At 41.2% G+C, this 14,126-nt stretch overlaps 1 protein-coding gene across 2 annotated transcripts; it reads right to left on the bottom strand.

The window, feature by feature from the left end:
- Positions 1-4,736: 4,736 nt before the first annotated feature.
- On the bottom strand, positions 4,737-12,443 carry LOC107384268 (solute carrier family 22 member 13). 2 transcript variants are annotated; one of them, XM_015957422.3, is made up of 10 exons: positions 11,941-12,443; positions 11,750-11,853; positions 8,731-8,885; positions 7,104-7,272; positions 6,826-6,946; positions 5,764-5,858; positions 5,474-5,688; positions 5,262-5,370; positions 4,990-5,196; positions 4,737-4,916 (listed from the first exon to the last, which is right to left on the bottom strand). In XM_015957422.3, the coding sequence occupies exons 1-10, from the start codon at positions 12,313-12,315 to the stop codon at positions 4,865-4,867; spliced, it is 1,602 nt and encodes a 533-aa protein (XP_015812908.3). In that variant the 5' UTR covers positions 12,316-12,443; the 3' UTR covers positions 4,737-4,864. The 2 variants fall into 2 exon arrangements, with proteins under 2 accessions (XP_015812908.3, XP_054587118.2); XM_054731143.2 differs by lacking the exon at positions 4,737-4,916 and having other exon boundaries at positions 4,997-5,192.
- Positions 12,444-14,126: the final 1,683 nt, after the last annotated feature.

The following is a 14,126-nucleotide window of genomic DNA, read 5'->3' as shown; positions in this document are numbered from 1 at the left end:
AAATAACTCAGTTATCTGCAAAACATCATTTCACCCAGAACACTTTCAAGCTCTCTGAAAGAAACCTTCTGAGAATCCCAGTCACGCATCCAAAACTCACCATTCTCAAATTAGTTTTCCACCCAACACAGGTTTGCTTTTAAACAAGTTTAATATCAAAGCTGTTAAGGATTGTTATTAAAATTGCCATCCACAAATTGTCATTTTATAATTGTCGTTTCAAATTTTCAGTTTAAAAATTGTCAGTAATAAATTTCTTCATTTTTAAACTTGCCTCATTATTGAAACAAAACACAGAAAAGGGTTGCATTTCCATTTATCGAATGAAAATAATCTTACTGATTCTTCAGTTTAATAAATAAACTTTCGTTATTAATTTAAGTATCTTAAATGAATTTTCACCCCATTACACATATAACCCAGCCAATACTCAGAAGACAAAATATACAGCAATAGGGTTACAATAAATTGTTTTCTTATCATCACAGTTCCCGTTGCCTGCCAGGGAAATGTGCTCTGCTTGCCTGACTCCCGTCTATCCAGTGGAAAAAATGGTGGTCAATAAAGTAGCACTCCACTACAATTGTTTCTGCTGTAGACACTGTAAGAAAAAGCTCAGGTGAGATGTTTTGATATCATAAAAAACTATTTGAATTATTAATTATTGGCATTCTGAACTAATCTACTCTTATCTTTTTTCTCTCACATGCTGAAATCTGTCAGATCAGCTGATCAGACCAGAACGAACATAATGTGACGAATGTTTCTGTTTTCATTGCAGCATTCACAACTATTCATCTCTTTATGGAGAGTTTTACTGCATTTCTCACTACCAACAGCTTTTTAAAAGAAAAGGAAATTACGATGAAGGGTTTGGGCGCTCGCAGCACAAAGATCGCTGGCTGCTCAAAGATAAGGGAACAGATGAACCAGACACCAAGTTCACTCCCAAAATCACCCAAAAATACCAAAACCCTGCTGCTGATGGGCTCGCTGCAAAGGCAAGCACAAGAGAGCCGGGGGGACAATGTGTTGCTGATGTTAAAGGTAAACTGAAAGTTAGCTGGCCACCAGAGAAGAAGACAACAAGAGTGAATTCAGCTCAGATAAGAAATGAGTCCGAGCTGAAAAATAAGATATCTGACATCAACAAAGCAGCTTCTGATGGTGTGTCTGAGAGTCGGAGCTGGGACAAGCTCAACCACAGAGGTCAAATCAGAGATAAAGTCATCCAAGAAATGTCTAAAACAAGTCTGACCACAGGAACACCAAGTCCAGCTGGTCATTTTCACATCACCATCTCATCGACGGTACTTAAAGCTAATTCACCTCTGCCAGAAAATGGTGCATCTGTTAAAAACCAAGGACCGGCTCAGACGAGGTTAGCTCCAACCTTAAAATCTAATAACAGTCGTGCTTTCAACAGACTGGAAACGTGTTCGAGTAACCAGAAAAAATCAGTTCGGTTTGCTCCAAACGTTGATGTGGCCCAGTGCGATCTGTCCAATCAGCTGAGCTCTGGAGCTGAAAGTGAAATGCTCTCAGCTACGTCTGAGCCAAACCAGCCAATCAAACCCAGAGATGTAAGACAGCTGACTGACAGCACTAATGAGGAAGCTCCCAGCGAAGAAGAAGAGAACAAAAGCGAGGGAACTGTTGAAGAAGAAAGCTACAGACAAACAACCAATGGGATGGACCAAGAGCTTCATGCTGAAGTGTCGAGGAGTCAAGAGATTTCTAAAATCGACAAATCTCTGACTGAAGTCAAGGCAGAGGTAAATAACTTGCAAATTCTCACAGGAACTCCAAGTTCATCTGCAGACACGAGACAACCAGAGCCACCTGAGACGATGGATATAAATTCAGAAGACTCAGTCAACAAACTCCCCTTTGAGGATCTAAGTGGTCCACAAGCTCCTGCAGGACATGGGACCAAAGGCGAGGCCTCTCTTGAAACAAAGGAAAACCAGCTGGCAACACCTGATTTAACCAATGACCAAGACACCAGTGGTAACCAAAAGAAACCGGTTGCAAGAACAAATTCAAAAACTAAACTAGGATCCTGGTCTAAAGGAAAGAGTCCTTTGTCAAAGCTCTTCACATCAAGTGGAAATGACAAAACCACCAGGGCTGAAGCAAAGGATGCCAAAAAACCTGACATCAAACCCAGTGGTGGACTCCTAGGAAGGCTGTTTCAGTCCTCCCCAGACATCCCCAAACCCCCAGCACAACACAAAAGTAACACCACAACAAATGATGACAAAAACATAGAAAAACAGACGGTGACAAAGGAAAGGCAGGAGAGTGTGTCTGAAGTTGGACCGTTGGAAGCAAATGTTGCACAAACGTCTGAAACTGATGCACAAGGGAGTAACTGCAGATCTACAGAAGAAACCAACCACAGCCAAACCCTGATCAGTGAATCTGGCGAGGACCCAACAAGTCCAGGCAAAGATCCAACAGGTCGAGAGTCAGAACCACAGAGGGATGTAGTTATGGATGCTGGTGATCCTCTAACACAGTCTGAAGACTTACTATCTTCTGTGATTAACACTGTGTCTGAGGAGCAGATCAGCCCATCCAGACCTGAAAGAAGAACTGATGAGAGTTTAAACAATCCATTTAATGATGACATCTTTGGAGAATGTTCTAGTTCAGTCCTCAGTGGTAATACAGATGAACTTTCTTCAAAGGCAAACAAAACGCCTGAAGAGCCAAAGGAAGAGGGTGGAACTCTTTTTGATCTCAGTAATGAACAAAGTTCTGATTTGTTTGGCTTTTCCAGTCCATTACTTTCATCTTCTCTGACAGAAACCACCAAACCTGCAGATGAAATCGTTAACCTGATGGACTCTCATCCGTTATCTGCTGAAACTCAAGTGAATCTGATCATGACAGATCTACCTAATGGTCACAATTCAGCTCCCAATAAACAAGAAGATCCAACAGATCCTTTTGGTGCAAATGACCAAACAAGTGAAGAAAAGGCTGACTTTGACCTGTTCAGCTCAACTGATCAGCTGTTCCCTCCTGCTGTGAACGTAACTGACCAAGGAGGAGCTTCCACAATTCCCACATCTTCTTTTCCTGATGACATCTTTGGTTGTAACAATATCTCGAGCAGTGCTGACGTTCCTGAAGTGCTACCAAGCAGTCCGGCCACTTGTAATTCACTAAATGACCTCTTTGGGTCTGACATAGCCTCTACTGCTGCTCCTGCTGCTCAGATTGATCTTTTTGCTGAAGATTTGTTTGCATCAGAAGCACACTTGCTGCCCACCTTTGGGCCAGGAGATGCAAACATATTTGAGGACAATCTGTTGGTGTCTGAAGACAAAAACACTGAACAGAAATCAGAGAGCAGCAGCTGGATGGATGATCTGTTGGGATGAATGCAGAATTGTTCCAACTACAGCCTAAAACAATCACTCTTAAATGCATAGATGTGGAAATGATTGGGTTCCATTCATAGATCTTTATAAATCAAAGGCATTATTTTATGTTTTATGTTTGTTTGATAAAAATTTACTTATTTCAGCAAAGATTTAAAAAATATTTTAAGGGATTAAAGAGTAACACCATAATTTGTGTTGATTCTGCATGACATCAAGAAATTTGAAGCACAAATACAAATGTTTGCTCTTGATGTATTCCTGAGTGATTTATGTACAAACATGTGATGTAATAAATATTCAATTGAAAGACCTGAGCTGTTGGTATTGGATGACTGCTCTCAAAGAGCAAGTCACGCCCAAATCAACTTTTTTTTTTTTTGCTGATAAACTATAAATGGGAGTTTTATCGTGCTGTTGACACGTGTGGTCAATAATTTGGAACTTGGTGCATAGTCAAAATTTAAAGAGGGACTGCACACCATCATAAACATAAACATTGCATTTGTAAAGACCCAATTGTACACAGCAAAATCGTCAGTGTAAATTTAACTCGGATAGTGTTATTTTTAACACTATCGCAGTGTTTATATAATCCTCACCAGTCCAGTGTTAAAATTACACTTTCAATAGTGTTATAAAATAACACCATCAATGGTGGTGTTTTATGACACTTTGGAGTGTCACTTTTAAGTGTATTTAACACTAATCAGCACTAATATTTGATTAAATTTTTAACAAGTGTTTTTAACATGTTCTAATTATCATTTTGTTATGATATTGTGAAATTCACAGCAAACACCAGTTTAGTTGTACTGTTAAGTGTTTGCAATAGTGAAAACAATCCCATAATCAAAATTTATACAGTTTATAAGCAAAGAAATGTTATTTTGGGGTTTAGTTACTCTTTAAACATTCTGCCTAAAACTGTCAGTGTTGCACCCTCTTCAGGTAAAAACTCTTAACTGCATTTGGATTAAAATCTGCCATCGCTATTGGCTAAGAGGTACACTATGATGTTAGTTGGTACAATTTGATATCACAATTTCGTTGTGAGCCTGTGTGTGTGTATTTGTTAGTGGCTCCACCCACTTGGTCTGTCAGGTTGCATTTTTCAAACAGGAAGTGGGAGTGGAGTAGGACTCTGGTAGGGGGTGACTCGCTCTTTAACAACAGCTCATGTTTTCAGGGTGTTTAATTTAATGTGACATTTAGCGGAAAAACCCAACAGAATTTCCCGTCAGGAGCCGAATATATCGGCAGGTTCTCTGGAACAAAAAGAAACTTGAACTATAATGTTTAGAGTTTGATGTTTTATTGGGTTTTTAGGCATTCAAAACATAAAAGCACATACAGTTTAAGTAAATGAGTTTATTAAAGTCCCAACTTCAATTTAAAACAATGATTTTACTTATTGTTTGGGATTCTGTTATAGTTTATTAAAAGCAAACTATACACAGTCAAACAAACATTCATAACATTGAAGATTCAATACATTGAAAACTGGCTGCTGGTGTTTCAATCCTGAAAGACACAGATTTATTCATAATTAACAGTTGGAGCTTTACCAAATATGTTGCATGTCACCCACCACTACCTGTTATTTTCAGCATCTTCTACTGTCTCGGGAAGCTCCTTCCTTCTGGTCTCAGGGAGGAGGACTCCTAGAGCTCCACTGACCAGCGTCAGGCTGCTGGAGACTGCGATGGGGATGGCCCAGTGGTACACAGCTAGCATGTTTAACAGTGGAGCCACTAAACCACCAGTTCTCCCTGACATTGACCCCAAAGCTGTGGCTGTCTGTCTGAATAAGATTCACAAGGTTTCACAGCACTCTGATTCTTTTCACTGCAAACTGTGACAACTTACCGAATGGATGTTGGAGACACCTCCTGCATGTAGACAAAGGTTACAGAGCCGGCCCATGTCAGGAAAAAACGAGCTGCGACAGCTAAAGCTGTCACAGCTATAGCATGGTCTAGGAAGGAGGTGGAACACACACTCAATATATATAAACATAAAAGATATACATGAAGAATGGAACAAAACACAAAAACACACTCAGCAATCCCATTGGTTACCTTGGAAAACAGCCAGGATGAGCATGGAAGAAAGCCCTCCTGTCACAATAGTAGACATAAAGAGGATCTTTCTACCAAAAACCTCCAGGAGCCACATGGAGAGTAAATTAGCTGGGATTTCAAACGCGCCAAAAAGGAGCTGAGTCACAAAGATGCTGAAGCCAAGGCTGCCCATGTCCAAGTACAGGCAGTAAATGGAGAGGTTCACACAAAACCTTAAAACAGACAAAAGCCTTTTAGTTAAATGATTCGGTGGTTAGATTCACCGCCATGTCTGTACCAGAACTCACCAGGCCAGCGTTACAGTGAGGAAGTACCTGGTCAGCCTCCGGGATCTGAAAATGAGTTTAATCCCTCCGTTCTTTGGGGTGTTATTCACGTCAATCTGTTGCAGAGACACCAAAATCACTCCCACATCACCGTGTCTACTGATGAAACGGTTACTAGTAACCACAGTTACAATTACTATCTTAGTTTCACAGTTTTAACTGAATTTACCAATAAAAACAACGTATTTATGAAGCCAGTTGGTTAATTATGTTTTACTCAAATTCCTTCCTCTAAAGTGAATGAAGTGTTTGGCCTAACCAATCTGACTATCATCATCTTCCTAATCCAGACAGCATCAATTAGACCAAACTGACCTTCACAATAAAAGCCCCTTGCAAATGCACACAAAAAATTAAAAGGAAACAGATAAAGTTAAAGTTGAAGGGTGGCAGTCACAGTGCAGACTGTGCAGCATAAGAAACATTTATTCAAAGGTTGATGAAAACATGACTTGGGGCACATTTGTGGTCATGAGGAAGCTGACTCCATCGAAAGCAGCTTCATCCTGTTTGGTTCTGACCAAACAGCCACTGACTATTTCCTGAGGATCTCAGAGCCCTGCTTGGTGTGTACAATTATCTAAACAAAAAGAAAACCGTCACAACTTTTTAAGTTTGATTTAAACACTGCCGTTTCTTCTGTGCTTGTAAAGTCCACAGAGTTCCTAATGCAGGTTATATGAGTAATGTTACATAGTTGTTTATTTATTAATCAGCAAGTGCTGGGTTTTTCCAGTCAATGTCTGAGTGAAATGTTAATAATAAAGGAAAAAATACTTTTAAAATACTAAGAATAACATAATAATAACTATAATAATAATAATAATAATTATTATTATTATTATTAAAGAACAACATCAATTATTCATACATTAAAAACAATAGAAGAAGAAGAAGACGAAGACGAAGAAGAAGAAGACAACATTCAGGTAAACAAAGAACTCAGTGATGATTCTGGCTCTGCGAGGAGCAATAAGTCAAATAAATAAATAATCATTGAAATGTTAGTTTAGATTGTAAAACCTTGTCCAGCAGAGAGTGTGGAACAGGTTGTTTGTTAATGGCTGCTGCTTTGACAATCAGCTGTTTAGCCTCCTCTGTTCTCCCTCTGCTCAACAACCATCTGGCAGACTCTGGAACAAACCTTCAAATAATATTTTTTATTAAACATCAGAAACCCCAATCCAGTTAGAGAGTTCAAAATGAAAACTTCTCTTTCATTTATTTGTGAATAACGGTGTTTGTGAGTTTGTGATTGTACATGTCTTCAGATTTTCCTAAAACAAATGGAGCACACGTACCATATGTAGACAACAACTAGCGCGAGGGGTGCTGCTGAGATTAGCTGAGCTAATCTCCAGTCTCTGATGAAAAAGATTGTCCCAGCAAGGAAGCACTGACCAACCGAGGCAAAAAGCTGGGTCATACACACTCCCCATGACCGCTTGGACACTCCGATCCACTCAGTAGCTGCAGTACAAATAATCCCAGTGAAATCAAATGCAGGACTATGAAAAATATTTGTCCTCTTGCAGGTCAAAATAATAATTATGAGGAAAAAATCTACCTAAGTCTCATGGAGGAAGAAGAAGAAGTAGACGTTTAATTATATAGAACCTTTTACAGATTAAGTCACAAAATGCTTCCCAGTACGATGAGCAACAGAATTACAGTAAAACATTTAATAAAACAACAGCCTCACAATAAAATATCAGTTATTAATAAAAGTGGTGGGTGACTAGTGGCAGGGTGGGATTATGGAAAAGACAGCCAGTATTAGAGCTAGGAGACTAAAAGTGAGTTGTAGTCAGTTTGGTGAGGACGTAGGTGGCTGGAGGAGGCTAAAAGCAGAAAATAGTATAAACAACAGAATAAGTGTGAAGGAAGGAAGTGATCACCCCCTAAACCCCATAACTGGGGTAGGGCTGGGCAATACGGCCTAAAAATAAAATCTGATTTAATTTTTTTTATTCGATTTACGATTCTCTTCCCCTCAATTATTAAGAATAGCAATAAGTACAAATGGAAGGCACCTTAAAGAGCAAGTCACCCCGAAATCAGCTTTTTTTTCTGATAAACTATTTACATGTGTGTCTATTTGTGCTGCAGACATGTGTAGTCAATAGTTTTGCACTTTAGTGCATTTTAGTTAAAATTTAAATTTTCTGCCTAAAACTGTCAATGTTGCGCTGTTGTCAGGTAAAAACTCTGCACTGCATTTGATTTTAAATCAGCCATCGCAATTGGCTAAGAGCTACACTAGAACGTTAGCTGGTCCCATATGATGTCACAATGTCATTGTGAGCCTGTGTATGTGTGTGTATTTGTTTGCGGCTCCACCCTCTCGGTCTGCTAGGCAACAGCATTTGTTGTATTTCTCAAACAGGAAGTGGGAGCGGAGTAAGAATCTGGTAGGGGGTGACTTGCTCTTTAAAGCCAATTTTGTTAATGTCACGATCTGTTCCCTGCTCCTGTGTCCTGCCCCTGTGTTTCCTGTGTCTGCTTAGTTTATTGTTTATACCTGCCTCCCGTTACCTGATTACCTGCTCCTCACGTATTTAAACCCTGCTTGCCTTATTGTTAGTTGTCGGATCATCTGCGTTGTACCGTGCATCAGTTATGTTAATCCTGCCTGTCTGCTGGTTCACCTGTGTTGCTGTTCCTGTTGTCTCCCGAGCACTCAAAGACTTTTTATTTTAGCTACTGCCTGCAGTGTGCTCTCACTCACCTACTTTGGATCCAAACAACCCCTAAAGATGACAGAGTCCTGCAGAACTGTAGGTGCTGTTCTGCGTTGTTTTGTTTTAAATGTTTTAGTGTGACGTGTTGCCTTGTGAGATGTTTTAGCCTACTTCATGTTTGAAATATGGTTAATTTAAAAGATTTACCTTAATTTAGTAGTTTAAACTTGTTGTAAATCATACATACACAGTATAATGCTGTTGACCCGGAATCCTCCACCACCAAATCCCATCAGGCAAAGGGACGCCATATATAAGTAAACATTGGGACATAGTGCTGTCGTCACCGTGAACACAAACAGTATGACTAATGGAATTTGATTGGCCCGTTTACGACCAAACCTGGAAAACAAACAAAAACAGAAATGCTGTTAAAATTAAACAGGCTTTACAGTGAATGAATTAGCATTGCTTTAATAATTTCTGATCACTTGCTGCCTGCATTGACAGAATTTTAAGATTGAATCACCCCGAGTTTCTCATGAAGGCTGAACATGAAAATAGCCTCCTACACCTATCCCCTGCATTCGCTTCTGATAGAAAATAGACGCTGACACTCTAGGATTTGAAAAGCCCGATAGATCTACGTCACACTGTCACTTAACATTCAGGGACTCACCCATCTTGGCTCGCAACGGGGAAGGCCGTTGTTGTTTGAGCGTCCAGAAAAGAGTAAAGAACGTCTCGGCTAGTAGAAGCTAACCATTAGCATTAGCATTTCCACCTCATGACATAACTCCTTCAGGTGTATTATTTGTGGAAATAAAACATTTATGCTGCAAAGCAAACAGTCAGTGGTAGAGTCGCGCTGCTTTCATCCCATCTGAGGCGAGATGTCCAAATATCAGGAAATAGAGAGCCTATGGCTCCGCCCACTTCAATTTAAATGATGAATAATTGTGGGTTACTATCATGTCTGTCAAGTAATTTGAGATCTTTTTAGCTTGTGAAACTAAAATAATCAGTCATTGCATATATGACGTCACCGCAGAATCTCTTGTCCCCCAGCGTAGCTGCTACTAACCACATGGCCAGATTTAGAGTGGTTTTCTCCATGTTTAATATTCCAGGAAGAAGCTTTCTAAACTCACAACCATTTTTCTTCTCATCTTCTCTCTAACTGGTTTGATGACATTGGTTTTGTGAGACAAACATTTGTAGCCTGCTACGTCTTTTCACATTAAATCCAAAGTAACTTTTGCCACCTGTTGAAACAAGCACTATTTTTGGCATCAAAATGTGTCTTTAAAATTCCTGGAAATCAAGTTAAATCAGCTGCACATATCAAATGGGATGGGAAACTAATTTATCCGCCTACAGACTCTCATGCATTTCATTTGGCAGTTAGGGACCAATGCTCTGAAGTAGATGGGCGTGGTTAGGCTCCCTATAACGCTCTGAAGTGTACAATGTAATGGGACACTATTTATTTAGGAGCCCTGTCAAACTTGGAATGATAATGAGGAAAACCTCTGCTCCCACACAGGAGAAACAGGACTGGCTACTACTTTTGTCGTGGGATTTTGCTGTAATATCCATCCATCCATTTTCATCCCATTATCCAGGGTCGGTTCGTGGGAGCAGCAGCCTAAGCAGAGAGGCCCAGACTTCCCTCTCCCCAACCACTTGAGCCCGCTCCTCTGAGAGAATCCCTGGCAAGCCAAGAAACATAGCACAGTTGGTGTCCTGGGCGTTCCTCAGGGCAGCAGTAGCTCAGGAGATAGAGCGGATTGTCCAGTAATCGGAAGGTTGTAGTTTCGATCTTGGCTTCCACCAGAGAATGCTGTTGTGTCCTTGGGCAAGACACTCAACCCTCCATGCCTGATGGTGGTGGTCAGCGGGACTGGTGATGCCTGTGATCGGCAGTCCCGCTTCCATCAGTGCGCCCCAGGGCAGCTGTGGCTACCCTGTAGTTCATCACCACCAGCGTGTGAATGTGTGTGTGAATGGGTAGATGACTGTTGTGTTGTGTCGTGAAGCACCTTGGGGGGTTGTACAACCCTAAGAAGGTGCTATGCAAATACAGGCCATTTACCGTTCCTTTGATCTCCTTCCAGAGGGACTTACCCGGAAAACCTCACTAGGGAGGCACCCTAACTAGATGCCTGAGTCACTTCAACTGGCTCCTCTTGATGTGGAGGAGCAGCTGGCCTACTGCGAGCTCCTCCTGGATGACAGAGATCCTCACCCAGTCTCTAAGGGAGAGCTCACACACCCTGCGGAAGAAACTCATTTTGGCCTCTTGTATCTTGTGAAAGCTTGTAACCATAGGTGAGGGTGGGAACGTAGATCAACAGGTAAATCAAGAGCTTCATCTTCCAGCTCAGCTCTGTCTCTGTCAACGCCAGCATCACTGCAGACACAGCATCAATCTGACTATTGATCTCCAGCTCCATTTTTCATTCACTAGTGAACCAGACCCTGAGATACCTCAACTCCCTCACTTTCAGGACCTTGTCCCTGACCTGGAGAAGACATTCTATGCTTTTCTGATTCAACACCAAGGTCTCGGATTCAGAGGAGCTGATTCTCATCCCAGCCGCTTCACACTTGGCTGCGAGCCACTCCGGTGAAAGCTGGAGATCACGTTCTGATGAAGCAAACAGGACCACGTCATCTGCAAAAAGCTGGGGCCATGATCCCCAGGCCACCAAAACAGATCCCCTCAACACCTTGGCTGTGTCTAGAAATCCCGTTATGAACAGAATCGTGACAAAAGGCAGCCTAGGTGGAGTCCCACTCGCACCAGAAACGAGTGGAATTTACTGTGAGTACCCCCCACAGGGCCCCCCAAGGGTCGCGGTCGAATGCCTTCTCCAATCCATAAAACACTTGTAGATTGGTTGGGCGACATACCACGCACCCCCCAGGATCCCTTTAAAAGTATAAAGCTGGTCCAGTGTTCAAAGGCCAGGACGAAAACCACATTGCTTCTCCTGAATCCGAGGTTCAACAATCCAGGGGACACATTTTGTTACAATACAATCAGCAAGTCTGAGCTCAAAGTTTAAAATGTGAAAGCATGCAGCTGGGATTCAAACATGTGACCTTCTTGCTGCAAGGCAACAATGCTATTAAGTGCACGACCATTAAGTAATAGTGGTGGCCCACATTATTTAAATTCTGTTTATCTTGATATGTCTTTTCTGAAATGGGTTTATGATGACAGCTGGGCAGAGATGTACCAAAGTTTTGATCATACTTACGACTCTGCCAAAGGTCCAAACATGAAAGAACCGAGGAGAACCGAGGTCAGAAACACTGACTGGATCACTCCTACCAAAGCTGACTGACTGCAGACCAGATCAAACTGAAAATAGTTACAGATTAAACAGCAGTTGCATTAAAGTTTCTGTTAAACATGAGAAAAATTAAGAACTTTCTACACATCACTTACATCAGTAACTATAGTGGCCTCATACAGCATGTTACCGTACACCCATCCACTAAGACACCCTGTGGTGTCGTTGAGTCCCGACTCCCGGATGGTAGCGATGTCCCAGTCCACAGGGACAAACATCTGACACCTGCTGAAGGTCCCATCCTCCTCCCGGGGCAGAGTCAGGTTCAGCTGCTCCTCTCTGCTCAGGTTTGGAGCAGTCCTGAGGATCCAGTCTGTGTTACAGCGTCGCTCTGGATCCGGCTGGATAAAGAGAAGGCTTGCCAACATAAAAGACTGAGTAAAATTAGGAGAACTAAGTGCAATCAGAATGAGTTTCTGGAATAACCCGAAGTCTCCGATGCTTTTTAGGATCTCTCCAAAGTCTGTCATCTTGACAACGGCTTTTTCTTTGTGCAGCGACTGAACTACAGCTTCAGACAGCAATGTTTAACCTGCTGTCTTAACTTAAAGCTGCCAGGAAGCTCTTTCATTCAGATGGTCCTCACTCGGACGGCACTAAAACTTAATCATTTCCAGAGGGATTCTGAGAAAGATGCTGCTCATCTTATATCAGATATTATTTCTCAAATAAACTAAAACCTTTAGAGATTTGTACAAAAAGATGTTATATCACCATCATTTGAAGATGTCATTTAGGACTTCGGTCAGCAAAAACATAGTTTTAATGTTTTAACCAGGTCTTTTCCATCTGGAAGAAAAGAATGAGGTTAAAGATGACCTTTGAGACGTCTCTTTATATTTTATGGGCTACAGATTACATATGTGTACAATTCAGCTGAGAGTACAGTAATAAAACTAAACAATGTTTAAAAAACAAAACACTTTTTCTGCTATGATTACAGATTTATAATTAAAAAAAAAGCTTTTAAACTGCACAGCCACATAACTTCCTCTCTGTGTGTGTGTGTGTGTGTGTGTGACTCAGTGAAAGTCTGCAAATTGAGAAAAAAAAGAACTACAGTGGCTTTAACCCTTAATAAGGCCAGCATCTACTTTTAGACACCTCCACGTACATCATAAATGATGTTGGTGCGCCTTTCACAGACTCTTAGAATATGGCTCGTTATCGTGTTGTCAACACCGACGCGCTATAAGTTCTAACTTGTTGCTTGTTGCTACTGACAACAGCTCACTCAGTCTCATTCTTGTGGCTTAAAATAATCTATTATTCATTTGATCGGTTATATTACGCAACCACGGGACATCGTTGCTGTGTTGTGGGTGCAACACGTGATCGCCAGAGAAAACAATGGAAAACTTTTCACCGTGTTCACTTGTTTCCCAGCCACATCACACACACCTCATAACATCCTGTACGTGTGTGTGTGTGTGTGTGTGTGTGTGTGTGTGTGTGTGTGTGTGTGTGTGTGTGTGTGTGTGTGTGTGTGTGTGTGTGTGTGTGTGTGTGTGTGTGTGTGTGTGTAGCTCAGTGAAAGGCGGTAAGTTCAGAAACAAAAGAACTACTTTGGTTTTAAAGGGCAAATAAACCCTTAACTTTGGCATGTCAAAGTAATCAGGAAGGATTAAAGAGCTGCTACAGCCTATGTGAAGTTAAAATTTAACAAGTGAAAAAACAGGGTTTTACATGTCAAATGTCATTCCCACAACCTAGTTCACCATGGTTGTCATCATCTAAACACAATATGTAAAACGTATTTGACAGATGTCTTTGAAGTCTCATAATAGGAAATGCAAGTTATCGACATAGCTCACAAGTTTGCTTCCATTATTAGAATAAACTAATAAAACTGCAAAACATAACGACAAACTTACACAACTGACAATATTTATTGTACAAGGAATTCCTCTGCTGACATACTTGATGATGTAAGTTTACGCTGACGTAAAACAGTCTTCAAATGTATGAATTTAATTGCAAAGGCCCTCTTTGCAATCAAGTGTGTGTGTGTGTGTGTGTGTGTGTGTGTGTGTGTGTGCGTGCGTGCGTGCGTGCGTGCGTGCGTGTGTGTGTGTGTGTGTGTCAGGTGTTCTTCTCAGCCAATGGAGTGGACTCAATTACAGTTTAGCCTCAAAAACGTGAAAAAAAAGGTGCCGACACATCTTCCCAGAGGAACTCCTCCAACCACCCAACAACAGTTTTGTGATAAAAGATGTTGTTTCCAGCATGTTTGCTTGTCACTTGTGTTACCTCTTTAATCCTGGTTTTATCTGAGAAGTTT

Source organism: Nothobranchius furzeri, chromosome 11 (genome assembly GCF_043380555.1).
Source record: "Nothobranchius furzeri strain GRZ-AD chromosome 11, NfurGRZ-RIMD1, whole genome shotgun sequence".
In the NCBI taxonomy this organism is placed as follows: domain Eukaryota; kingdom Metazoa; phylum Chordata; class Actinopteri; order Cyprinodontiformes; family Nothobranchiidae; genus Nothobranchius; species Nothobranchius furzeri.
The sequence above is the reverse complement of the archived record's forward strand: the minus strand, read 5'-3'. Positions and strand labels throughout refer to the sequence as shown.

What these genes read in the sequence shown, in the direction of transcription:
- LOC107384268 (XM_015957422.3), bottom strand. Translation starts at nt 12,315, where the DNA reads ATGACAGACTTTGGAGAGATCCTAAAAAGCATCGGAGACTTCGGGTTA. An exon ending in GGTCAACAGCATTATACTGT is followed by an intron (nt 7,273 to 8,730) that starts GTATGTATGATT and finishes TTTGTACTGCAG; the next exon opens with CTACTGAGTGGATCGGAGTG. An exon ending in CACACTCTCTGCTGGACAAG is followed by an intron (nt 5,859 to 6,825) that starts GTTTTACAATCT and finishes TCTCTGCAACAG; the next exon opens with ATTGACGTGAATAACACCCC.